The 27,043-nt window shown below is 39.7% G+C and overlaps 1 protein-coding gene across 2 annotated transcripts in view; it reads left to right on the top strand.

Moving 5' to 3' along the window:
* The first annotated feature begins 614 nt into the window (after nt 1–614).
* Nucleotides 615–27,043, top strand: part of hbs1l (HBS1-like translational GTPase) — a 38,561-nt gene continuing 12,132 nt past the window's right edge. The window contains exons 1-7 of one of the 2 annotated variants that reach the window (XM_047387938.1): nt 615–935; nt 1,529–1,594; nt 3,329–3,460; nt 3,600–3,851; nt 23,442–23,550; nt 24,886–25,133; nt 25,840–26,005. In XM_047387938.1, the coding sequence (XP_047243894.1) occupies nt 893–935; nt 1,529–1,594; nt 3,329–3,460; nt 3,600–3,851; nt 23,442–23,550; nt 24,886–25,133; nt 25,840–26,005 (1,016 nt within the window). In that variant the 5' untranslated portion in view covers nt 615–892. Of the gene's footprint in view, nt 936–1,528; nt 1,595–3,328; nt 3,461–3,599; nt 3,852–6,194; nt 8,582–23,441; nt 23,551–24,885; nt 25,134–25,839; nt 26,006–27,043 lie in introns of those variants that run through there. The other variant, XM_047387940.1, reaches the window with a different exon arrangement.

Raw genomic sequence — 27,043 nt, 5'->3', positions numbered from 1 at the left:
GATACAGAGCAAACCTGGAAGAATACCTGCTAGAGGCTGAAAAAGACTTAGGCTCGGATGGAGGTTCTCCAATGATAGAATCAAATGCTTCACATCTGTGATTGGCCCAGTCAAATTGGGATATAGATACTTTAAGGCCTATGAAGACTTGTAAGTAGTTGCACTAGCAGACAAGAAACTGTTTACTTTTGGCATTTTTGACTTTATCTTTATCTTTATCCTTATCCTTATCGTCAAAGGTATTAGCTCCAGCATATGAGCACAGAGGGTTTTCATGAAATGACGGCTTCAAGCATTAAGTTCCTTTGGCTATTTTCTCTTTACAGCAGAGTTTATTTTTTATACAAATACATACCCCCCTCCCCCAAAAGCTATTGTATTTGGTGGAAAAAAATATTATCATTTACATGGGACTGAGGAAACTTAAATATATATAATGTTATTGGGAATATTGCTGTCAGTTTGCACGTATATATTCTACGTTTATTAATTTATGCTAATTTATTTTTAGACTCTGAAATCGACCCTGGCCGGAGGTCAGTTTGAAACAGTCTAAAAGCTGTGCAAATCATGGTAAAGCTATTTTAGTTAAACTGGTTCCAGGTCATGTCGATGTAACAGGAAGTTACGTCGGCGATGAAAAAATCAAGAAGTTTGACTTTTTTGCTATAATAGGGTGTTTTAGCTGTCAAGCGAAGAGCGTAAATGTTGTAAAATAAATCGAAGTTTTTATTTCATACTATATTTATTTTTGTAGCTGCCAAATTAAGCCACATATTCTCTGCTATAGGCTGCACAGAAGCGTACTCAGTTGCAGCCGTGGTGGTGATGCACATGTCTGCTAGCTGAATAACTTTCTCTCCGGGACAGATAGGAGGGACTCACAGGCAAAATGTCTCGCCATAGAAATGTTCGTGGTTACAACTACGATGAAGGTAGAGAGCGTTCACATGGAGCTGGTACCTGTTTAAACATAAATGCTAGGCCTCGTCGTGCTAAACATGCTAGCCGCTAAGCTAAACTTCACTGTTTACAATTGTGCTGCTAACGGTTAAGCCTAGCTTATGCAGCTGGCAACATAATGTTGCTGTCGTGTCACTTTGGAACCAAATTCAGCCTAATTAGGGTCTACCTTTCTACCAAATTACAGAGATTATTTGAATTATTATATCGTAAAACTTGCTGTAAGAAGAGGTAGAGACATGTTATCATTTTAAACATTGCTAGCAGCTGCTAACTATTTAATTTTTGGTCAAAGACGGCTGGATCTCCGTATTCACTGTTGTATAGATTAGTTTTAAGTCAGGAAATCCTGTAAATTTATTGACTGAAACCGGTACTAGTACGGTTCACAAAAGTAACCAACCTAAATCCCAGGCTATGTATGTTGTTGATTTTCAAGAACTTTCTACAAAGCAAAGTGACAGCTGTCAAAACGGACCACAGCTTTAGTCTGTAAACCAGTATGTTGTTGAGAAAAACGATAAAAGACACATGTTTAACTCAATTTTTGTTTTCTTCTTTTTAGACTTTGAAGATGATGACATGTATGGACAGTCTGTGGAGGATGACTACTGTATTTCACCAGCAACAGGTTGGTTATAGATAATTATTAGGATTTACTGTTCCTTGGGTTGACAAGCAATATTTGTATAAGGCACGTCATCGATGCAAAACTAGGAATAAAGGAGTATGTAGAAAAAAAACTGTCTGTACTTTCAAGATGGATAAACTTTCCAAAAATATATTATTGCATTCATATATTTTATTATGAATTACCAGTTGTAAAGTATAGCCACTGGCTGGTACAGGATCCTTAGTGTGATTACTTTGATGATAAACACTACTTCAGAGTATCACCAAATAAACATAAATATTTAATATAAAAATTATAACATGATTCTATGACTTGTATTTGCTACAGAAAAGCCACATTTATTCTTACTGCTACAAAAAACAATATTAGCCTAATATTAGTTATAATAATGGTGTTAATGACGTTTTATACAGTTGAGTGTGTTGACAGTCACTGTGTTGAAAATCATTGTGCTATTTCATGTACTCATGAAAATCATTTACAAATAAATTTCAACTAAAGATATTTCGTAAAATAAAGACAAAATTCTTCAGTGGTAATCAATTAAACTTTATAATGAGTAGTAAGATGGAACATAAACTAGTACTACTCCTACTAGTAGTACTACTACTAGTAATACAAATAGTAATTTTCAGAAATTTTTTTTGTTTAAAACAAATTTTCAGTGGTAGAAGACTTAAAATGTAGAATAAACACCTCTTGAATTTAATAGCAGTATTTTTTATGTAAACGTGTAGCAAAGAATATTATTCCTTTTCACTATTGTGCCCTGTGAATCCAACAAGCCAATGTTAATTAGCTGGGCTAGATGCTTGGCGAACCTCCAGTCAGCTCATTTAAGAAAAAAAGTTACCTGTCTTTCTCGTAAACAAGCAATGTGTGTGGTAATGATCAGTGATGTGCAGAAACACTTTGGATCTAATATGGCCGGGGATATAAAAATGTAGTGAAAGTGGCCAATGTAAACTATTTATTGGCCCTTCTGGCAGTTTGTTACTCTTCAAACAATGAACATCTTTCCATGTTTTAACTGATAATTAAGATAAATATATAACTTTATAATATTGTGTTGGTAAGAGCAGTTAGCCACCAAACCAGCTAACAAATCCCACTGTTTTCAGACTGTACCTCAGGATGTCCAATAGTTGGAGAGCTTGATGAACTTTATTGGACTCACAGTAAAATATTTGACCTGTTTCTTGCCACAACAATACTCAGTTGAAATACACATATGAACATTGCATTTACATAAATGTCAGGATCTGAGGTTTCCTGTTTTGATTTTCCAAATATAAAATAGAGAAAATAATGGCATTGTTTGCTTCATATTTTACAGCTGTGTCAAATTTATTTTTAAAGAATTGCTGAGAACGGTTTAATTGAATTCAAGTTATAGAACTCCAATTCATATATAGCTCCTGAAGACGCTTTACAAAACAAACAAATCCAATTTATAGTCGGGTATAAAGAAATATTATTAAAATTTTACTTTTTATAACAATATAATACATTGCTGTAGATGGATTTAGTTTCAGTCACATACTGTCTAATTCTGTTCAGATCTATAGGACAGTAAAATCTTCAAAATTGACCATGTATGGCTAATCCTCCTGAGCTACCATGTGGCAGCAGTGGAGATAGCATTGCATTGAACCACTGACAATTATTTATTGTTTACTATGTAACAGGTTCATAATCAGCCTTTACTTAATAATATTTGTGTTTATCTAGCAAATCAGTTCATTTATTCACGCCGAGAACTGCAAGCACCAAAACAGGAGCCTTTAGAGGAGGAAGAATATGAAGTTGAGGATGTTCCCATGTCCCCTTGTGTTGATGTCAACCTTGACCCTCTTAATCAAGGTACTCATAAAAACACCATTGCAACCACATACGGTTGCCATAAATGAGTTATTTTGTAATTTTTCATAATCTTTATATTAAATACATTTAATCTTCATTGGACATTGTTTATATTTGTCTTGTGTCTCTCACGTCTTAGCGAAGCTGTATTCCTGTTTGGACCACATGCGGGCAGTACTGGGAGATGCGGTGCCAGACTCCGTTTTGACCCACGCTGCCATGAAGCACGGATTTGACCCACAGAGGGCACTGGACGCAGTGCTGTCTGAAGACGCTAAAACAGCCCCGGTTACCAGAAGTGCAGCTGAAGACATGCAGTTAGTTGGCCGAGTTGTTCAGGAGAAGATGCCTCTTCCACAGAGAACCAAACAGGAGGCTGTGGCTGAGAAAGGTACGTCGGTACTGGATTATAATCTGAAATTCTGTTGTTCATGAATTAGAGTTACCAGTTGTCAAAATACCACTTTTACAAAGACAAAAACAAAGACAAAATGATCGTCTCTTATATTATGGATTAGCGCTCATTGGTTAACATTGTTATTTGCATTCTCAGTCTCTATGAGCATTCCCTAGACAATGTAGATCCTTACCTTTTATCCTGGTATTTCTAAAAATCTGCCAGCGTTTTTAAATCCAGAATGCTAGATGACATAGAATGAAAGCTCAAAGGAATAAAACCAGAGCAACTTTGTTGTAATATGCTCAGCCTTGTTTGTTGGGTGCTGAGGTCAGTTTGTCAAAATGTTGCCCAGGCCAGCCACCAATTGAGGTCCGTTGGCAGATGGCTGCTATTCGTACCCGGAAAAGTTGAAATGATCGAAACTGCAAAAGTATGAAATGTTAAATGATTGACATGATTACCACCTCTCCGAGTCTGATTGTTGTCACAGCGTGAATGAGCTACTTACACCTGATGTGTTTTATCCGACTTTACACGACTACTGAAAATAGCTGCATATATTTCTTCCAACAATTTCGTCTTCCACACTAAAGAGTATTCTTTACTGTGACCTGGTAGTGCTTAATTACTTTATTTCTTGTAATTCTGATGGTTATGTCTTACAGATAATGAAAACCCCAAATTTTGTGTCTCAGATTATGAGAAAATTACATAAAATCAATAACAAAAGATATTTTAAACATAAATTCCAGGCTTGTGAAAAGTTCATTGCTATGCACTCCATATTTGGTTGGGGTTCCTTTTGCACCAAATACTGCATCAGTGCAGTGTGGCATAGAGGCAGTCAGCCTGTGGTTCTGCTGAGGTGTGATGGAAGCCCAGGTTACTTTGATAGCAGCCTTCAGGTCATCTGCAGTGTTGGGTCTGGCGTCTCTCATCTTCCTCTTGACAATACTCCATAGATTTCTTTATGGGGTTCAGGTCAGGCATGTTTGCTGGCCACTCAAGCACAGTAACAACATGGTCAGTGAACCACCTTTTGATAGCTTTGGCAGTGATGGGAGCTTGTCAGCAGATGGAGGCATGAAGTGCTCTAAAATGTCCTGGTAGATGGCTGTGCTGCCTGTGGACTCCATAAAACACAGTGGACCAAAACCAGTAGATGACATGGCTCCCCAAATCATCACTGAGTGTGGAAACTTTACACTGGACTTCATGCTACATGGATTCTTTGACTCTCCACTCTTGCTGCAGACTCTGGGACCTCGATTTCTAAATAAAATGCAAACTTTTCTTTCACCTGAACTTTGGACCACTGAGCAACAGTTCAGTTCTTTTTCTGAGTAGCCCAGGTGAGACGCTTCTAACGTTTTCACTGGTTCAGGAGTGGCTTGACATGAGGAATGCAACATCTGTAGCCCATGTGTAGGATTTGTGTATGTGTATTGGCTCTTGATGTGCTGACTTCAGTCTCCGTCCACTCTTTGTGGAGCTTCCCCCATTGTTTAAATGGATTTTGCTTCACAGTCCTCTAAAGGCTGCTTTTATCCCTATTGCTGGTGCACATTTTCCTACCGCACTTTTTCCTTCCACTTAACATTGTATGAGTATACTACGGCACAGCACAACTGATTAGACTAGCTGATTAGAGTGTGACACAGTGAGTTTCCAATATTCAAATTTTCACAATATTCAAATTTTCTGAGACACTGAATTTGGGTTTTCATTTTCTGTAAGCCATATTGATCAGAATTACAATAAATAAAGGCTTGAAATATTTTACTCTTTGTGTAATGAATCTATAGGTCTAGTTTCACTTTCTGAAATGAGTGGCAAAAGATATTGAAGTTTTTCATGATGTTAAAATGTTTTGAGCCGTACCTGTACTGGAGAAAGATCGGATTTTAGTGTTCAAGACAAAAATCTCCTGTTTCCTGCCACCAGTTGATCTCTTGCATCTCTTTATTTATTCATACATTCTAGCAACATGTTAAGATGTTCATGTGTTGCCAAAATATGTTTCTATGTTTATCTATCATTTTTTTAAATTCATGCCAGGAAAAGGGTATGTTTGTTGTTTTAATATTCCATAGGCTCAAATGTATTCAGATACTTGGAGAAAGATTTCAGGGAATATTTATTATTAGTTTTGTGTTCTTAGAACTTTTCAGCATGGGCTCAGTTGAAGATACGTTCATATCATGCAGATAATTAACAAAGTGCCTTCTTCCTGTTTCTCTCCTCCGTATTGATGGTGTGGTTCATCCGCCTTCTTCTCTGTGATCCCCCTCTTCCCTTCCGTTCGACATCTCCACTTGGCTTTTGTAAGGTAAGGAGCCCGCTTGTTTCACACAGACAACACATCCCAGGCACATAAACCTGAACAACTAAGTGCACTCAACATACAGAACTTCTTATTGCAACATAAACCTGAGCCGGTGAACGGCAGCTGTGGCAGCCAAAGCATTCACCCTGAGAGTGCTCGTCTAGGCATCAGCTGTGGTAGCAGTTTGGCTCAGCTCATGTCTGAGCATGAACAGAAGAGTAAAGCAGGAGTAGATGATGCAGAGCGAGGGCTGGATGTTTCCTCCTCCAGCACCTTAACATTGGCATCTAATTCACCGCTGTCAGCTGTGTCTAATCAGAGTGGTTTTTCACTTGGAACGCTGGCATCTTTACAAATGACTTCAGCACCGCAAACATCTACTCGCTCCATTCTTTCTGCTTCACTCAGTATTCTGTCACTAAACAGTCCTAACATATCAACAGCAAGCTCCACTCTGACTCCTCCTCTTGGCTTTGGAAGCCTCAGTTCTGTCCTGAAAACCAGTCAGCTCTCAGTTGTAGATCCTAAAGGAGGGCCATCACTGGCGGATTTAATTCAAGAACATTCAAATAAAAGTCCAACTTTAAATAACTCACTACTGACTCCTGGTAGTGGGGTACACTCTTTGAGGTGTCAGGGGAATGCTATGCCCTCTCTTTCTGACCTTGCTTCGCAGCATCAAATAAGAAGGATTCACTCTGAATCTCAAAGCACTGAAAGACTATTGAACACGCTGTCGTCCCCATCTTCCCTGCCTGGGACTGTCACATTGTCAGATCTAGCCCAGCAGCATCAAACTAATAGTGCCTCTGCCTCCTATCTGCCCGTCAGCACTGAATCTCGAGCAAGTGCACTGAAACAACCACCTGGCCTCTCTCAGCTGCTTTCTTTGTCACATTTAGCATCTGAACATAAAGGCGAAACCTCAACCACCTCAAATGGGTCGCTATGCACCCTCAGCTCCCTTGTGTCACCAGCAAAACCAGAGAGGGCTGATATGTTGGCACAATGCACTAAGCAGGGTGGGACTAAGCGCAAGCTCGACCACAAACCACCCCATCAGCTCTGCAGGCCATCTGAGCCAGGTCAACCTTTCAATTTGAGCACGCTCATGGACCAGGTGAACAGAACGAGCCCTCACCAGCTCGACGGCGACCTGCCCCCTCCATCGTCTCCAACTCCTCTGGGCACGGGGCTGGATTTGTCCATTTTTGCAAAACCTTCAGTTTTTGCAATAACATTGTCATTTCAGTGCCACAGACGACAGAGGTGGAGGAGAAAATTACTGAAAGGAAAAACACAAGCCCAGAAGGCAAAGAGTGGTTATCAGTCATTTCCTCCCAATCCACAAAACAAGTCCAAAGAGCAGTTTCCCCCACTTTTCCCTGTTGTGCCTTTCCGTTTTGATTCTCCTTCACCTGATGACATCGTTCGAGCCAATCAAAGCAAAGCTTTCACACGATAGACTCATGGAAAGGCTCGCGTTGGTGCTAAATTATCCAATTTGTAATGGAGAACATTGTATTTTTTTGTTGGACAAAAAGAAGAACTTGGAAAAATCAGCACCGTGAAGCATTGTTCATCATGAACCACTTGATCAAAGCAGCTAGACTTACACCTTTGGGACCAACAGGATGAAATAATCTGATCACTGCAAGACAAAACTGTTAAAACTCTATAATAGATTTCTTTTTTAATAGTATTATGTTAACATACAGATAAGGAATGTTAAACTAATCTAACAACTCTGGTAGCTTGGTTTTTGTTTTTTTGTTTTTTGCTCAGAAACCTTGCGTAGCCTTTGTGAAGACTTTTTAGACATTTTTCCGTATTCTCTTTTGCCTACCTTTGTCCTTCAGCAGTTCAAAAGCTGGAGTCTTATTTTTGTATTCTTTGGCACCAGATTGCTTTTTATTTTTTGCAGTATTACAAAGAGTTTGAAAATTAAAGCAACTCTCTTCTGGTACAAACCCCTTTTTCTAGCCTGCATGAACTCTGAAAAAGGGAAAGAAGGGGTCGGCTTTGTTTGCAGGTGTGCTGCAGCGATTGGAATATGGATCAGTTAACCATTGTGCTGGTTTACTGCTGCCTGCGTTCGAGATCATGAGGTTGACATTTTGGTTTTGGGGACACCTGGAGATTTTCCCATGAGAGAACAAGAACGTAGATGCACAAACACACGTGCATACACATATTCGAACAGACAAGTTAATGCTTTTAAGTGTTTAATATGAAATGATGGATTTCATTTGGAATGCGAGCACTAAAAATTATGTGTTTACGAACAAAACTGATGCCTTTTAAAGGCAATTATTGTGATATGCTTTGGGTGTTATCTCATTTTACTGCTTGAGGAATTATGTCAATTTTGAAATAAACTTTTAACAGTTTTAAACATGTGATTATTCTGATTTAAAATCTACAACGGTGAAATTCACTACGGGCACGAATGAAATCCTAAAAACTATACCATCTTTATCTGCAGTAGTGTTCAACACAATTCTTTTTATATTTCTGCATGGTTTTAATAGTTATTAAAGAAACAAATGCCGAATTCTTCTGACTGAACACAAAGTACTCCAAAACGACAAAAAAAAAAAACAACAATGCAATGCTTTGCAAAAGTTTCACTACCACTTTTAACTCTTAAAAATTATACACTACTCACATAAAGTTAGGGATATTTGGCTTTCGGGTGAAATTTGTGGAATACGTATAAGGTTCACGGTACATTGACATTATATCATGAAAGTAGGACATTTAAGTAGAAGCATGGTATGGTGATTTCCTCATTTCAAACAATATATTGGAACAATAGCCAACAACAGTGGTGGGTGTACCACAACAACAAAATGTCAACGTCTCAGGATCCTTGAGCATCAATTACAACTTGACGACGACGTCTCATGATGGTCACAAGTTAACTTATTGTCTGCTGGTCATGGCCTCCCACTCTTCTTGAAGGGCTGCCCTCAGGTCATTGAGGTTCTGGGGTACAGAGTTGCAAGCTTCTAGATGCCATAAGTTTTCTAATGGGATTCAGGTCTGGAGAAAGTGCATGCAACTCCATTCAAGGTACCCCAATCTCCTGCAGCCGACCGTGATGAGCTGTTCTCCATGAAGATGAAATTAGGCCTGTGTTGTTATTGCAGGGGCACAATGACTGGATAAGTGATGTTGTTATTCAGGTAGTATAGGTTGTCACTGAACCATTCACAAAGTGTGGGCTAGTTCTGTATTGACTAGACACACCTGCCTAGGTCGACTTTCCTCAGATAACAGCACTGAGGCCCACTGGTCCCTCGTCCAGCCTAAATGCTCGCTTTACCCATCCAAGACTATGATGCCTGTGCCTGGTGGTGTGGTCAGGTACCCTTGCAGGTCGTCTAGCACACAGGCCATGCTGATGTAAATGGTTTTAAATGGTCTGGCATGACACTTGGGTGCCTCTCACCTCCTTTAAATGTGGCTGGAGTTGAGTGGCATTCATTATCCGGTTTATTATCAGTGTAGGATGTGGCCAAAGAATATCCACATCTATGCTTTTCTGTGGCTCTTCCAGTGTCCCCGTATCTCTGTTGCAACCTGCTGATGACACTCTAAGCGCAGTGGCCACTTCCATCTGAGAACATCCTGTTTGAAGCCTTGCACTGAAGAGGTAGTGTTGGTCAATTGCTCAGTGTGTTAAGCATTTGTACTCAACCCCCAAGATTGTTATATGATAAGTCTGTCCACAGATTCTGAATTGGATTAAGGTCTAGACATTGGGCTATTGCAACACCTGAATATGTTTTGATCTAAACCATTACATTGTAGCTGTGGTAGTTTGTTTATGGTGGTCGTCCTGCATAACACTAGCACCCTCATGTTTTGCTGTGGGGTTGGTGTGTTTAGAGCGAAGTGAAGTGTTAGATTTACACTACATGATGTTTTGAGACCAAAATGTTTAGTTTTGGTCTCAACTGACCAGATCACCTTTTGCCACCTGTTTGCTGCATCTCCAACATGGCAAGTGGCAAACAGAAAACAGGGCTTTTTATGGCTTTCTTTTTACACTCTTCCATAAAGAGCAGATTTCTGGAGAACATGACCAACAGTTGTCCTTTCAACAGATTCTCCCACCTAAGTGGTTCTCTGAAGCTCCTCCAGAATTCTTATTGACCTCCTTGCTGCTTTACAATATGGTCCATCACATAAAATCTTAATTAATATATTGAGGTTTGTGGTTATAGTGAATACTTTTGCAATGCATTGTAAAATAACTGAATCCAAATGAATGTTTTTCTGCACCTTAAAATCTTACATTTCACACATTTAGTTGTCAAGGCGGTATTGGGTTCTGAAGATAAAAACCAATATCAAACCCTTCTTGCACCAAGTGAACTGTGTTTGGGTGAAGAGCACCAAGTTTAGTGTGTGTGTGTGTTTGTGTGTGTGTGTGTGTGTGTGTGTGTGTGTGTATGTCAACTTTATACTGAGTAAGAAGAAATCTGAGTATGATCGACCCCCAGGGTGTCAGACTGAGACTGGTGAGGCTGGGGGGAAAAATAAACACTAAAGTGTAGATAGGGGCAAAAATGACTTGTCAGACAGGTTTTGTTTCATAGAACAGTGCAACGATGGGTGTTGGGTAGGGGTCAAGTTTTGGAAAAAAGTAATGTTGATGTAGTTACAGTCTGTTTAGTGGTTAATGATGTGTTTGTTATGCCATTTTTATATCTGGCAAAATAGAAATGAGCACGTACCTCATTAATAAGTGGGTGTGTCCAGCAACTGCTCTGTCCTTGCATCTGAAAGCAAGTTAGTGTGTGGGTTTGAGCAGGAAGCTGCAGTCTTGGAGAAAATGTCAGCCCAAGCACACGTCTGCTCTGCAGAGCAGCCGATCATCTTGCTTTGTTTGTGTGTATGTGTGTGTCTCTTTTACACCACCTACGTAGGAAAATCTGATCATGTCTCTCAACTTTCACAGCTTTGACAAAGGCTATGGCAGATCAAATCATTTTGCGTCTTTACAGGTTCTGCATTTCTGCAAGGCGTATATGTTGCACAAACACTGTTATATGTGAAGTGGTGCCAACACTGGAAAATACCATTTTTACTCTCAGCAAGTGGTCAGAAGAACGCAGGTGCATTTGTTCTTACATGTCAGCAGCGCTGCTACTTTGTTGTGGTGTATGATGCAAAAGGACAAATTGACTAAGAGGGAAATGTTGGCTTTGACTTATGGAAAAATTAGAATTTTAGTTTAACACCAGTATGCTTTACAAATAGGTGTTCTTAAAGCTTTTCTTAGGAAATAGTCTAGGGCTAATTTGTCAGGAGTAATTTTATGCAGGTTGAGATTCCATAGTCATATTTGACAATAAATGGTTAGTCTTTTCCTGTTCATTTCATGCTGCTGGTAGTTTTAGATTAGGAGCTTTAGCAAGGTACCTTAAATGTTATTGCATGTTGCTGTTTCTAGATCAAAATAAGCTCTCAGAGGTGCAGAGGAATTTAGCTTTCCAACTTTATTCATTTAAGACATTTCATTGTCTGAAACAAAAATGAAGTTTGAGAGCTGTGAAATATGCATTTTGTAGTATTAAATCACCTCAGTGGAAAATAAGCACAGTTATGCAAATTATATGGAAACGTTAGAGAAAATATGACATTGTGGTTAGATTTGTCCAGATAGTTTAATGCAGCAGAACCAACTCAGTTATGCAAAGCGAAAACCTTACCCCGAGTTCACACTGACTACGTTCCATGTTCGCTCCGTCATTCGTTGCGGCAGTTCACACTGGATGCGTTTTTGCGTTTAGGATCGGTTCACGCATCCGACAGCAGCTCCATCATCCATGAATTTTGCCCCCATTGAAATTCACACGTGTGTGCTCCGTCATCGGTCAAAAACAGGCTCGACAGTGGAGGGCTCCCTGTCTTGCCACAGTGTCACGGAGCCAGTGTGAAATACTGCATTGACTAGAAAGGCTTCTAGTTATGATGGAGAGCAAAATGGTCCTTTTGCAGTTGAAAATAAAACTTATCGGTATACAATTTCTTTAGTCTGATAACTCGCTTTGGCCCTTTGATCAAGTTAGAAGCAGAATGTTTGCAAAAGGATAGGCATAGTTTTCATCTTTCCTGCTGTCCATAATTGGCATTTATGTTAAATTGCTGGTGTTTTGTTGTTTTTTTGTCCTTTGTTTGCTGTTTTTTAACTTGTCTTGTACAGTGTCCTTGAGTGTAATGAAAGGCGCTTTTAAATAAAATGTTTTATTAGGCCCGAGCAGGAAAACTGCAAGGGCCTATTGTAATTGTAGGAATTCTTATTATTCTTTTTTCCATTGCGTCTATGCGGGGCAATATGGGGACTTTGCGATGCACCAAAACTCAACAAATTTTACCCAAAATTGTCCCCCGCGTAAAATTCTTGTTCCTTAATGTCGTTGTCAGTGGGCGTGGCCAAACCACTTAGCCACGGCCCCAAACGTGAGTTAGGCCGAACCGTAAGTCGTAGAGATCTGAAATTTGGCACAATGCTAGAGCTCCTCAAAACAAGAAAAAAAGTCTCTTGGGGGTATGCCCTAAAACGCACAGGAAGTCGGCCATTTTTGATCAAATGCCGATTTTTGGCCGTTTTTCACTTTTACTCACCTCGAACTTTAACGAACTCCTCCTAGGGATTCTGAGATATCGGCTTCATATTTCGTCAACATGCAGTTAAGGCATGGGGGATTAAAAGGTAGCAAAACCGTGAGTTTTTGCCCATGTTTAGGGGGCGTGGCCGGGACACGAACTTGGCGTTCGCGCTCAAAGTGAAGAAATGCAATAACTTTCCCAAAGAAATGCAAAATTACACCAAAGTTGGCATGAAGGAGGACCTTCTGGTTCCCAACGATCCTATGGGGTCATATGCTGACATCATCAAGGCCAAGCCCCCTCAGAACAGGAAGTAACTTTTTTCACTTGGAAAGGTACCTCTCTGGCCCTCTTGACCCAATCAACTTGAAAGTGTCAGAAGACAGATAACTAGTGGCTCTAACTTCGTTTGAACCACAGTGACTTTTCATAAAAGGGCGTGGCCGTTGTGGCGCGGCGAAGTTGGAGGTCACGCCATGGCCATACGTTTGGCTTTAATTTCCACATAGATCATCTGATCTGCACCAAATTCAATGTGATTGATCCTAGTCCAGTCCCCAACTGGGTTCTGATGACATATTTGGTGGGCGTGGCCTAATTTGTTCACAGCGCCCCCTAAAACAAATCAGCCCCAAGACATGCTTTGACCGAGGAATCTGAAATTTGGTACACATATGTAACTTCTCAGGACTTACAAAAAAGTCTCTTGGAGCGTTGATCCAAACCCAACAGGAAGTCGGCCATTTTGGATGAAGTTGCCATTTTTACCCTGTTCTGGCCGTTTCTAGCCCGCATATCTGAGCGAACTCTTCCTACTGCTTTTGACTTAGAGACTTGAAAATCACTCAGTATACTCTTAAAGCATTTGGGGATCAAAAGTTATCAAAAGCTTGTTGATACATGAAAGCGTGTGGGCGTGGCCACGCCTCAAAATATGACTTCTCGCCATAAAAGAGGAAATTGATATAGCTCCTACAAGGAAAGTCACAGAGACTTCTGAGATTGATCTGCCTCTGACCCTGAACAATATTCACTGATCAGATGCTGACATCATCGAAGCCCACCCCTGAGAACAGGAAGTGTCATGTTTGCCTTTAGAGAGTAAATTTTTGATGTTCTTCACCTAATCAATGTGAAAATGTCCAAAGTAACAGATAACATGATGTTAGTTTGATGAAGTTAGTGTCTAGTACTGACTGGTATGGCTTTAGGGTGTGGCTATGATGGCGTGGCGAATTCTGATGTCATGCCACTGCCATACGTTTGGCTCTAAATTACTAATGCATGGTCCGATTCACTCCAAACTGAATATGGTTGATCTTTGTCAGCCCCTAAACAGCTCTATTACATTACATTGGAATTTGGATCAGCAGCGCCACCTAGGACATTTCAACTGTTTTATCTCCCTCATACATCATCGGATCCACTTCAAATGTAGTATACATGATTATGAGTTAATGATGGACATGTTGCTCACAGTACCCCTTAGTGGCGACATTTGGAATTGAACAGTGGCCTCATTGGTGGCGTGCAGCCGGCGATGCCAGGTTCACGCGGTCGCTGCACAGGCCGAGTTGCACTGAGGAGCGAGGGTCTTCAAGGCTGCTTGCAGCTTTAATTATTATTATTTTCGGATTCATGAGTTACACTAGTGATACATTTCAGATTTATAAGCAGTAACTAAATTATTTTTACTAACCCGCACTTAATGTTTTTAGAGATGTTGGATTTGAACAGTTTTTTGATGAATTCAGTGCATTAAATAGTCAGTCAGTCATTAGTCAGTCAGTCAGTCATTTTCTACCGCTTATTCCATAGTGGGTCGCGGGGAAGCTGGTGTCTATCTCCAGCAGTCTATGGGCGAGAGGCAGGGTACATCCAGGACAGGTCGCCAGTCCATCGCAGGGCAACACACAAACAACCATGCACACACTCATTCATACACCTAAGGGCAATTTAGAGAAACCAATCAACCTAACAGGCATGTCTTGGACTGTGGGAGGAAGCCGGAGTACCCGGTGAGAACCCACGCATGCACGGGGAGAACATGCAAACTCTATGCAGAAAGACCCCCGAACGGGAATTGAACCCAGGACCTTCTTGCTGCAAGGCAGCAGTGCTACCAACTGCACCACCGTGCAGCAGTGCATTAAAAATGTACCGTATATAAAATTAAATAGTGTTGAAACTGTAATTCAGAAAGTACAAAGTAACAATATAGTTACTCTGCCGAACCTCTGACTAATATGCCAGATGACGTTGGTAGATAATTAGACATATGAGGCATTAGACTTAAGTAACAATCAGAAGTGTAAAACCTATCCTACTGTGAAATGTCCATGCTTTCATTACTTTCCGAAGCCTCTCATTTTCATGCAAAGACTACATTAGATGAAGGAATTTGACAGCCATGTCCCCCTTAAGAATCTGGCTCCTTCTGCAGTTACCATGGTCGTTCTGAGTTTCTGAAAAGAAACTAGAGTGGAGGCTGCCAGTGCTGTACCAGGATCAGTGCTTGCCTAATATCTAAGCATTGGTGCCAAAGCACAGATTTGCCAGTTGCCAGTTGTATTTGCTAATTGTTATGGCACCAATAACACTGTATTTCTCCATTCTAAGTGTTTAATACACAAATCAGACTTTCTCAAACGTTTTACATTTGTTTTTATTGCAATAGAAAACATAATAAACATTTCCCTTCCCCTTGCACTATATGTGTGGCAGCCATGTTGAATTTGAACCCAGTTGAAAAGTCTTGGGACTTCCAACTTTCAGCTTCCAAGTACAAACTCAACGTTATTAGTTTCCCCTTCTAATTGGTTAATTTAGGATTAAAACATTGAGATTATATGAATAAAATGTTGGATTAGCAATGTAATAACAAGCTAATTATGTGTTTTCCAAAAATTATATTTCAGTTGTCACATAGTGTATTTTTAATGGTGTTATATTTTAATATTACCAATTATTGTTTATAAATCCATCCTGGAACAGCGTGGGTAACTCTCAAGTGAACTTCTGTTTCTAAATACAGATCAAATGTTATTGTAAACTGAATTCATAAATTCAGTTTATAACTAAGGCTGATTTTAGGACAAGAGATTGGATGGATAACAATGAAAAAAGTGTCATCTCTGCAAATAAACTGTTCTTGAATCAGATATTCAGAGAATGATGGAAGGAGGATTTAAGTGATGTAGAGATGTGGCTCCATGTTGGTTCTCTTGGTTTGGAGAAAATAAATAATTTTTTTACAGTGTTGGCAGTTGGGAGTATTAGGAAGTGAGTTTACTAAAGAGTTTACCAAGTAGTGAAACAATAAATATAACATAAAACTGACATCAGCAAATCTCCAGAAAGTGATAGGCCACCACTGAGCTCTTAATAAAGAGAAAGTAGCTGATTAGAATCATATTTAAAATATTTTGGATTTTTTTGTAAACCTGTTGAAATTAATGTGGGGCACAGTTTGGGGACAGCACTTTCATTTAGGTTTTATGTATACATTTAATAACAGTAGGTGTGAGTTTTAAAGAAGATATGACTCAAAGGTGAGTGTCTGCTGAGTAGGAGTGGGAGAAGGGGATGTTAAGAAAACTTGTGACATGTTCACAGATGGTAATGTCTTTTTTATGTATGTGTGACTCATTTTGAAAAGGGGTCACATAGGTCCTGCTTATAGCTTTTCCCTCAGGCACCAGTCTCATTTCCTTAGCAATCATTTTCATTCATGTCTTCAGTGTTTCAATATGAATGAAATTGAATTCCCAGGCGATGTCATAGATTTTCAAATGTTTATGCTGCAAAAAGTAGAAAAACCTCAAAAAAAAACCAGACAAGATATAAGTTTAATTTCATTACTGTACAGTTGAAACCATGTATTTACCGTGACCGCTCGAAAAGGCACTGAACATTTTATTTTTCTTATTCTGTCATTGAATCAGACTACACTGTTTAGGTCAGTCAGGGTTATTTCTGCTAAATGTCAAAACAATGAGAAACAAATATTTTTTAAAGATATCTTCTAAAGAGTTTCTTTAAATCCCCAAGTTTACATACATTCCTTGTGTATTTGGTTGCATTGCCTTTAAACTCTGACTTTGGCCACAATAGTTTGCTGGTGTTTTTGCCCTTTCCTCCAGACAGAACTTGTGCAACTGAGTCAGGTTTGCAGGCCACCTTGCTCCCACAGACACTTTTCAGCTCTGCCTACACATTTTCTAAAAGGGACAGGTTCATGGCTTTGTGATTGCCACTCCCAAACATTGATTATGTTGTCCCAAATCCACTTTGGCTGTATCCCATATTGTCCATTTGGAAGACCTCGTTGTGCCTAGGCTTCATCTTCATTGCTTATGTTTTGAGGTGTTTTTCTACTTAACATTCTTTCCTCATGATGCCATCTTTTTATTGAAGTACACCAGTCTCCTACAGCAAAGCACAACCACAACATGATGCTGCCACCCCTGTACTTCTAAGTTGGGATGATGTTCTCAGGGTTGCAAGCTTTCTTTCTTTTTTTTTTCTCCAAATGTAACAATGGTCATGATTGCATAACACTTTAAGTGTTGGCTTCTTCCGCTCTCAGTGGCCTTTCATCCAATGTTTATACTCATTTGATTCTGGACAATGAATCTCTTCTACCAGCTTCAGCCATCATTTTTACAGGGTCGTTTGCTTTTATTCTGGAGTTAGTATGCACATTTTGCATTAAAACACATCCATCTCTAGGACTTGGAGGCCATCTTCCTCTGAACCGTATGACGGCTGGACATGCCAATGGTGTTTATACTCTATTGCTTGAACTGATAAACGTGGCACCTTCAGGCATCTGGAAATTGTTCCAAGACTATGCGAAGGTCCACATTTCTGATTTCCTCCTATCTTGGCTCTTCTGTTTTTTTCATTCAGTCACACTAGGAAGCAATATGCTCATGGTGTTTCCTTAATATATCAAACATGCTCCACCTAACTCAAATGGAGCTTATAAAGCCATGATGTAATTGTCTGGTCTTAGTGTATGTAAACATCTGATTATGAAGAAAGTAGTAAAAATGATCTGAAGTATATTCATTGTGGAGAATACCACCTGACCTCAAACAGTAAAGATTTAGTCTGATATAAAGGTCAGACATTAAGAAAAAAAGTATCTTTATGCTGTGAATATGAATATCTTGTTCCAACTGTACTTGCTAGAATTAAACAAATAGTTTTCTTATGTCAGAAAGAACGTAGCGATAGTGTAAACATGCATTTCAAGTCATTACTACAAGTATTGACTCAGATGTTTCCCCACTTTTTCCCCAACATGTTTCCTCTCTTGAAAAGACTTGTGTTATACCAGTTCCTGTCTTACCAAGCCTTTAGCGGCCTCCGGTGGTAGGCACAGTCTATTTCTTAAATTCTCCTTTCTCTCATCTTTTTATTAAGACGAGAAGCCGTTTGCAAGTGAATAAACTACCGTAAATAAATTTTAAGTTTTGAAGTATGGAAATAAACGGCATCATACAGGATGTTAGTACCGAACTGAACTTTAAAAACTCCCAAGATTACCTGAAATTAAGCAAAACGTAAAGGATACTTTTAATTTGCTCATTTTATTTCTTTCATCATGTATATACTTCTTTCCATATTTTGCATCTTCATCATTTTTGTACATACTTTGACAGTGTTTTCTTTTTCTTACAACTGCCTCTTCTAACTTTTATCTGCCCTCTTGTGTTTATTTGAGGGGGGAAGGGTTACTCAATGTTTGCATATCCTGGGCGGGCTCCTTTTTGCGCCGTTCTAAGTTGGGCCCTCAGGCCAAAGTACGCAGATGACTAACTGCAAGGGTCCCCTTTTCTAAAGAAATCCTGGATGGGAGCATGCCAAATGTCTTCCTCATAGTCCAAACAGTGAAAAGAGATCCTGCTCGGGGCATTAAAGCATGGATGTGCAGACGAGCTGTTTTAAAGCCACCCTGCAGTTAACACTGCCTTAAGGCCAGCAACTAAAAAAGATAAACAAAAAGAAAAAAAAAACCCTGTTACTGCTTCATTATTTGCATTACCACGTTTTCACTGAGCAACATGTTCGTTGGTTATGAAGATGATGTTTCTTATTGTTGGTGGAAATAATATGTCATATCTGACTGACCAGAAAGGGGTCAGTAAATTAAGGTGTGTCAAAATGAAAGTCAGTACACTTTTTTAGATAATAAATCAGATATTTTTTTTCCGCTTATAGTTTCCAATACGTTTATTTACAGTGCTGCAAAAAAGTTTTGCCCCCTTTGCAGATATGTTGTTTTTGATTTTTTTGTCGTACTTGTTTCAAATAATCAAACCAAATTTATTATCAGGCAAAGGTAGCGAGTAAACTTAATTTTAGTTTTCAAATACTGATTTCATGTACTAATGTATAAACGTATTCAAACCCACCTGTTCCTATGTGGAGAAACGAATCTCCCCATCCCATTTTTTAAATACATGAAATAAAGTAATATTGATTAACATAATCTTTTAGGAAGCCCAAAAGTTTGACTTCACTTGCCTCACCCAGGCCTGACTACGCTGCCAGAAATGTAGAATCAAGAAATCACTTAAATGAAACCTGTCTAACAACATGAAGAAGGCTTACAGGTCTTAAATGACAACACATACAGGTCCTTCTCAAAAAATTAGCATATTGTGATAAAGTTCATTATTTTCTATAATGTAATGATGAAAATTTAACATTCATATATTTTAGATTCATTGCACACTAACTGAAATATTTCAGGTCTTTTATTGTCTTAATACGGATGATTGTGGCATACAGCTCATGAAAACCCAAAATTCCTATCTCACAAAATTAGCATATTTCATCCGACCAATAAAAACAAAGTGTTTTTAATACAAAAAACGTCAACCTTCAAATAATCATGTACAGTTATGCACTCAATACTTGGTCGGGAATCCTTTTGCAGAAATGACTGCTTCAATGCGGCGTGGCATGGAGGCAATCAGCCTGTGGCACTGCTGAGGTCTTATGGAGGCCCAGGATGCTTCGATAGCGACCTTTAGCTCATCCAGAGTGTTGGGTCTTGAGTCTCTCAACGTTCTCTTCACAATATCCCACAGATTCTCTATGGGGTTCAGGTCAGGAGAGCTGGCAGGCCAATTGAGCACAGTGATACCATGGTCAGTAAACCATTTACCAGTGGTTTTGGCACTGTGAGCAGGTGCCAGGTCGTGCTGAAAAATGAAATCTTCATCTCCATAAAGCTTTTCAGCAGATGGAAGCATGAAGTGCTCCAAAATCTCCTGATAGCTAGCTGCATTGACCCTGCCCTTGATAAAACACAGTGGACCAACACCAGCAGCTGACACGGCACCCCAGACCATCACTGACTGTTGGTACTTGATACTGGACTTCTGGCATTTTGGCATTTCCTTCCCTCCAGTCTTCCTCCAGACTCTGGCACCTTGATTTCCGAATGACATGCAGAATTTGCTTTCATCCGAAAAAAGTACTTTGGACCACTGAGCAACAGTCCAGTGCTGCTTCTCTGTAGCCCATGTCTGGGGAATGCGGCACCTGTAGCCCATTTCCTGCACACGCCTGTGCCTGGTGGCTCTGGATGTTTCTACTCCAGACTCAGTCCACTGCTTCCGCAGGTCCCCCAAGGTCTGGAATCGGCCCTTCTCCACAATCTTCCTCAGGGTCCGGTCACCTCTTCTCGTTGTGCAGCGTTTTCTGCAACACATTTTCCTTCCCACAGACTTCCCACTGAGGTGCCTTGATACAGCACTCTGGGAACAGCCTATTCGTTCAGAAATTTCTTTCTGTGTCTTACCCTCTTGCTTGAGGGTGTCAATAGTGGCCTTCTGGACAGCAGTCAGGTCGGCAGTCTTCCCCATGATTGGGGTTTTGAGTGATGAACCAGGCTGGGAGTTTTAAAGGCCTCAGGAATCTTTTGCAGGTGTTTAGAGTTAACTTGTTGATTCAGATGATTAGGTTCATAGCTCGTTTAGAGACCCTTTTAATAATATGCTAATTTTGTGAGATAGGAATTTTGGGTTTTCATGAGCTGTATGCCAAAATCATCCGTATTAAGACAATAAAAGACCTGAAATATTTCAGTTAGTGTGCAATGAATCTAAAATATATGAATGTTAAATTTTCATCATGACATTATGGAAAATAATGAACTTTATCACAATATGCTAATTTTTTGAGAAGGACCTGTAATGCCCTGATCTAAAGAAAACAGATATGTAAGTCATTTAAATCTATCCATCTCGAAAAGGTGAGAAACCAATTTCTAAGGCATCAAGCCACAGTGAAATCCATTATTCACAAATGGAGAAAACCTACAATAGTGGTGAACCTTCCCAGGGGTGGCCAGAATTACTCCAAGAGCATATCAATGACTCATCCTGGAGGTCACAGAAGAACCCAAAACATCTTAACCAGCTGCAGGCCTCAACTTCCTCAATTTATTTCATGATTCAACAATAAGAGAGTCTGGGCATAAACAAGCTGTTAGAGAAGGTTCCAAGTTAAAAACCACTGCTGACCAAAAAACATGAATTCTGTCTCACAGTTACCAAAAAATGTCTTGGCGATCCCCAAAGACTTTGGGAAAATATTTTGTGATGTGACCATACAAACGTGGAACGTTTTGGAAGCTGTGCTTCCTGTTACATTTAGCATAAGACTATTACAGCATTTTAGGAAAACAATGCCATACAGTCAAACGTGGCAGCAGCCTGATTGGCTGGAGCTGCTTTGCAGCTTCAGGACCTGCTGTGATTGATTGAACTTTGAATTCCACTCTCTACCAGACAATCCTGCAAAACAGTCCCTGGTCATCAATATGCAACCTTAAGCACAAGCACACTTGGGGCATGTAGCAGTAAAAGGATCCAGAGCACATCAACAAGTATATATGGTTCTAACAGTTGGAAGGTTTGGGAGTGGCCTAGTTAAAGTCCAGGCTTAAATCTAATTGAGATGCTGTAGCATGACATTAAACATTAAGACAGAAGGACTCTATAATGGGGTAAACACTATTTCTCAGCCTTGTTTGAGCTTTAAAACTTGCATAACTTTATGATTTGTTTCTAAAAGTATATCAGACTGGACACATACAGCTATAGTCTTCAGTAAACTTTGTGTTTAATTAGGTTTTCGTCTTCCAATAAAAACATTTATTTAATCTGAAACAAGTAAAATACCTATTCACAGAACTGTACATGTGGATTGGCTGCTGTTCTTTTTATCACAGGTTATGGAAACATCTGAATTTGTAGTTTTATAGGGACAAGGAAAAAAAAAACCAGCTGCAGGAAGTAGTGAAATTCCCCACTGAACTTATTTCTGTGTCATATTTCACATTGGAGGAGTGATGAAACCTGATATTAATGACAGCCATTATCCTAATGGTTTATTTAACAGCCTACGTGTGAAGAATATTCCTTAAACGTCTTATGCACATAATAAGTATCTGCTGTTATTTTTTTAACATATTGATATGAATCTGTTTGTGGCAATAGATGACAAACTGTAGTGCTCTTACTTTATAAAGGAAAAAAGTCCTCATCAGAGTGCAGAGAGTTGCATATCAGTCTTTCAGAGAGCGAGGGACTTTTTCTTAATTTCAGGACAAGTCATTCAGAGAATGCTTGGTTAGAGAAAGTCCATTAATATTCGTTTGAATCACACATCTATCTTCTCATTTTTCCCTTGGGGTATTTCTTTAAGTAATGGTATATGTGTTTTAATTAAATTTGCAACATGAAAAAACATGAAGTCTGGTTAAAGGTTGCAGTAAAATAGTTTGATTTATTTAGTTGTTCATTTTGCTGAAACATATGAAAGAAGAAATATATTCTTTGCTTTTTTTGCTTTTATTTTTTTTAAGAAGAAACAAACTAACTGACTTGATTTGTCTTTTATTCAGTTGTGAGTAAAAAAAAAAGTGTTTTCACCTCCGTTTCTGCACTTGCTGAGGTGACACCTTTTCAAAGAGATTCATTCTGTGAAATGCTGCGTCACAGTGATCTATTTACGTATGGATGGGAGGCAACGGCCACTTCTGAAATTAACCCTTTCTGAGCCAGGATGTCACACACACACATGCACACGGTGTGCATTAGGCTTGGTTGTGCAACCCAGCTTGAATGAATCAGAAACCTGTTGATATGAGTGGAACCGGTTGCCATTCAGGACTGGGATGACAAAGCAATGACCTCAACGAGTCTCTACACTGCACAATATGAGCTTCCAATCAGATAGACGGGAGGTTCACAGCACAGGAGGTTGCACCCTGCACTCTCACTTCTCTCAAATATCTACCATACACACCAATGTGCATCTGTGACCAGTACAATGGTTATCAACTATATCAGTCTCCACCCCAGAAGTTTATATCTGACTACATTTTCTAGGTTATGACATGTAGTTTGCAGTTTTGTGAATTCACACAATATGTGAATGTGATGTTTCCCTACTGACTTACAGGTTTACAAACTGCTTACTAAAGCTTAGAAACTGAACACAGAGAGCCATGCGTTGAAGCTCATTTCTAAGTCTGCTCCCAGTTAAATTGTATTTTTTGTTACTGGTAAGTCATGGTTGCTTTTGTTTGCTCGTTACTCTTGCAGCCAAAAGCAGAGATGCTGCTCCCGATAAACTGGACTCTGAAGTGGTTCCCAAAGTGGCCCGAATGACCGTCTCTGGGAAGAAGCAGACTATGGGCTTTGATGTTCCCAGGTATATTGAACCTCTTCCCTCCAAAGCAAGCGTCTATCAGTAAAAAAGAATATTATCAAAAAGTTGATTTATTTCAGTATTATTTTCTATTCAAAAAGTAAAACTTGTAAATTATGTTGATTCATCACACAAAGAGCAATTCATTTCAAGTGTTTAGCATTATTATGGGTTAGAACTTGTGCAAATCCAAAATAAAGCATCTTAGAAAGTTTAAATATTTAATATTACAAATAAATGCATGATTTACTGCATCAATGCTGCATGGCTTGGAGGTGATCAATCTGTGGCTCTGCAGAGGTACTGGAAGTAATGGAACCCTAGGTTGGTTTAATAGAGGCTTTTAGTTTGCCTGCATTGTTGGATCTGGTGCCTCTCATCGTCCTCTTGACAATACTTTGTAGATTCTCTGTTAGGTTTAGGTCAGGTGATTTTGCTGGCCTAGTCAAACACGGCAATGCCATGGTCAATAAACCAGCTATTGCTACTTTAGCAGTGTACTCTGCAGGTGCCAAGTCCTGCTGGGAAATAAAACGGCATCTTTATAAAGCTTGTCTCCAGATGGTAGAAAGCAGAGCTGACTTTGGACTTAAGAAAAACCCAGAGGACCAACACCAGGTGATGACATGGCTACCCAAACCATTACGGACGGTGGAAACTTCACAACAAACCCCACGTAAATTCCGGGCTTTTCCACTCTTCCTCCAGATTCTGGGACTTTGATTTCCAAAAGATATGCATAATGTACCATCATCTGAAAACAGAACTTAGAAGCCCTGAGCAACAATCTATTCCCTTAGACCACGTAAGATGCTTCTGACAGTGTCTCTGGTACGGGGGTGGATTTACCAAGCAATGTGACTTGTGTCTGTGGTTGTTCTTAGTGCACTGACTTCATCAACAGTCCTCACCTTGTGAATCTTCTTGAAACTCTTCAACGGGCTTTGCTTTGCAATCCTGTCAAGGTTACTGTTATCCCTGTGGATCTTTTTCTGCCACACGTTTTCCTTCTACTTAACTTTCCTTCATTATATGAACACTCTTATAACTCTTGAGTAGTGACCTTTTGTGGTTTACCTTATGGAGGATGTAAATTGCAACTGTCCAGCAGACACTTTTAGGTTTTCATTAGCCATAATCATCTAAAATCTTTGTTTAATGCTCCTATCTGAGTTTCACTTTTTGAATTGTATTACTGAAATACATGAACTTTTTAATGAGATTCTAATTTACAAAGATGCCTTTCGACATGCCTTGTTCTTATATTTGTGACTCAGCTCATAATTTTCATTATCTTATCACTATCTACACTGACTTAACTTGAAATATTCTCCTCAGCTTAGGGGAAAATGGCGTTGTCGCCAGCCCGGCACGGCGAGGCGACAGCCCTGAAAACAACAATGCGACTCCGGTCTCTGAGGCTGCCTCCAAACGTCCTGAGACCCTGTCGAAAGGATCGAACGGAGATGAGGTCTCTGTCGTTACACCAGGACGCTCCTCCGGAAAAGCACGGCAGGCCATCAACATCAAGGCAGAGCTGGAGAGGAGACAAGGGGGCAAACCTCTGTTAAATTTAGTGGTTATAGGTAGGATGAAGGCTACATGTGTTTAGGAAAAGAATTTGAAGCTTCTGCAGTTGAACTTTTTAGTTGCTTAAAGCATATTAAGGATCTTTCAGCAAAAAATCTGTATGCACAAATTAGTTACAAAAATGTCCTCCTGTGGAGACATGGTTGGCTTTTTATGCAGGGATTGGGCATGTTTGCTTCCCTCGCAACAGAAGCTGAAAAGTAATGTAAAGGAAGATTAGGTGCGCCTTTATTACTAGTGTTGCATGTTTAGTTTTGCCCATGTTTGGTATGCATAGATGTGTTAACTTCAGACCGGCACAGTTGCTCAATCATATTTTCATTCTCAGTTACACCAGAAAAAGTGACTTGGTAGTTTCAGAAGTGCAGATGATTCTAGTTTCCCATAGAGAATGAAACCTTTCTTGTTACCACTGCCCCCCTCCCTCTGTCACCCTCCATCCTTGTTCCCATTTCTGTCTGCCTCTCTCCACTTGTACAACTCTTTCTGTTTCCTTCCTCCATCTGCAGTTTCTCTTCACCATGTTTTATCTTCTCCCCTCTTCTACCTGTCTCATCATTATCAGCACATTCCTTCTTCTTTCTTTATCTGTCCCCGCCCTTCATCTCGAGTCTCTCTTAACAACCCCCCCCCATGTCCACTCAGGATCCACAGCCTTCTTTCAGAACTACCTGACTCCTTTTATTGTCACTTTCTCTGCAGGTCATGTAGATGCAGGTAAGAGTACGCTGATGGGCCACCTGCTTTATCTGCTGGGGAACGTCAACAAGCGCACCATGCACAAGTATGAACAGGAGTCGAAAAAGGCTGGAAAGGCCTCCTTTGCCTACGCCTGGGTTCTGGATGAAACTGGCGAGGAGAGGGACAGGTAGCTTCTGTGTGATTGGTGAAACTGCAAACAGAGCAGAGTGAAAGCTGCAAAAAAAAAGGTTTCAATGCACAAAGATTTCAGTTTATTCATGCTATCATCTCTTTGAGCCACAGCTGGCAAATTGTCACCATCTTCATTGAATTGAGTACATGAATGGATACAACAAAGATGATTATTACAAGAAAAATATCTTGTAATGCGAGTTGAAATGTTTTGAGATGGGCACTGTGCTACTGTTGAAAATACAGTGCCTTGCAAACGTATTTACACCCCATGAACCTTTCCGCCATCTGTTTCCTCACACCCTCAAAACTAAATGTATTAAAATGGGATTTGGTGTGATGGACCAATGCATAGTGCTTAATTGTGAAGTAGAAGGAAACATCAGCATGGGTTTTTTTTAATTTTTTACATATGAAATCTGAAAAAGTCTGGCCCCTTTACTCTCACACTTCTGAATAAAATTCAATTACCTTCAGAACTCGCCTAACTAGTAGAGTCCAACTGAGTGTGGTTTAATCTCAGAAAGAGGAGGCAGTACGAAGCTCTTATTGAAGGAAGTACCATTTAAAATTTGTCACCAGCCATAGAGTGGGCATCACAAACAAGTGGAAGAAGGTGCTCTGGTGAGACCAAAATTAACTTTTTGTCCTAAATGCAAAATTCCATGTGTGGCAGAAAACTATCACTAAATACTGCTAAGGCCACAATGATTCGTATGCCTGATAGATTTAGGTTTTAAAGCAATCTTAAAATTTTAATCAACATGTTGATTTAGATGGGAGCTAATTTGAACATTTTGGACTGACCCAGGCAGAGTTCTGACTTGAATCTGATAGAGAATCTGTGGAGGGAGCTAAAGAAGAAGGTGATGGCAAAAAAATATTTCTGTGGTTCCAAAAGACTTTGAGAATGGAGCACAGATATTCTTTCAGCTGGACAACAACAACTTTAAATATACAGGCAGAGCTGCAATGGATGGGTGTAGATAAAAACATATTCATGTGTTAAATGTCCCAGTCAAAGTCTAGACCT

This window comes from Girardinichthys multiradiatus, chromosome 15 (assembly GCF_021462225.1).
Source record: "Girardinichthys multiradiatus isolate DD_20200921_A chromosome 15, DD_fGirMul_XY1, whole genome shotgun sequence".
Taxonomy (NCBI): Eukaryota; Metazoa; Chordata; class Actinopteri; order Cyprinodontiformes; family Goodeidae; genus Girardinichthys; species Girardinichthys multiradiatus.
Note: the sequence above shows the minus strand (reverse complement) of the source record. Positions and strands in the feature narration are given on the sequence as shown.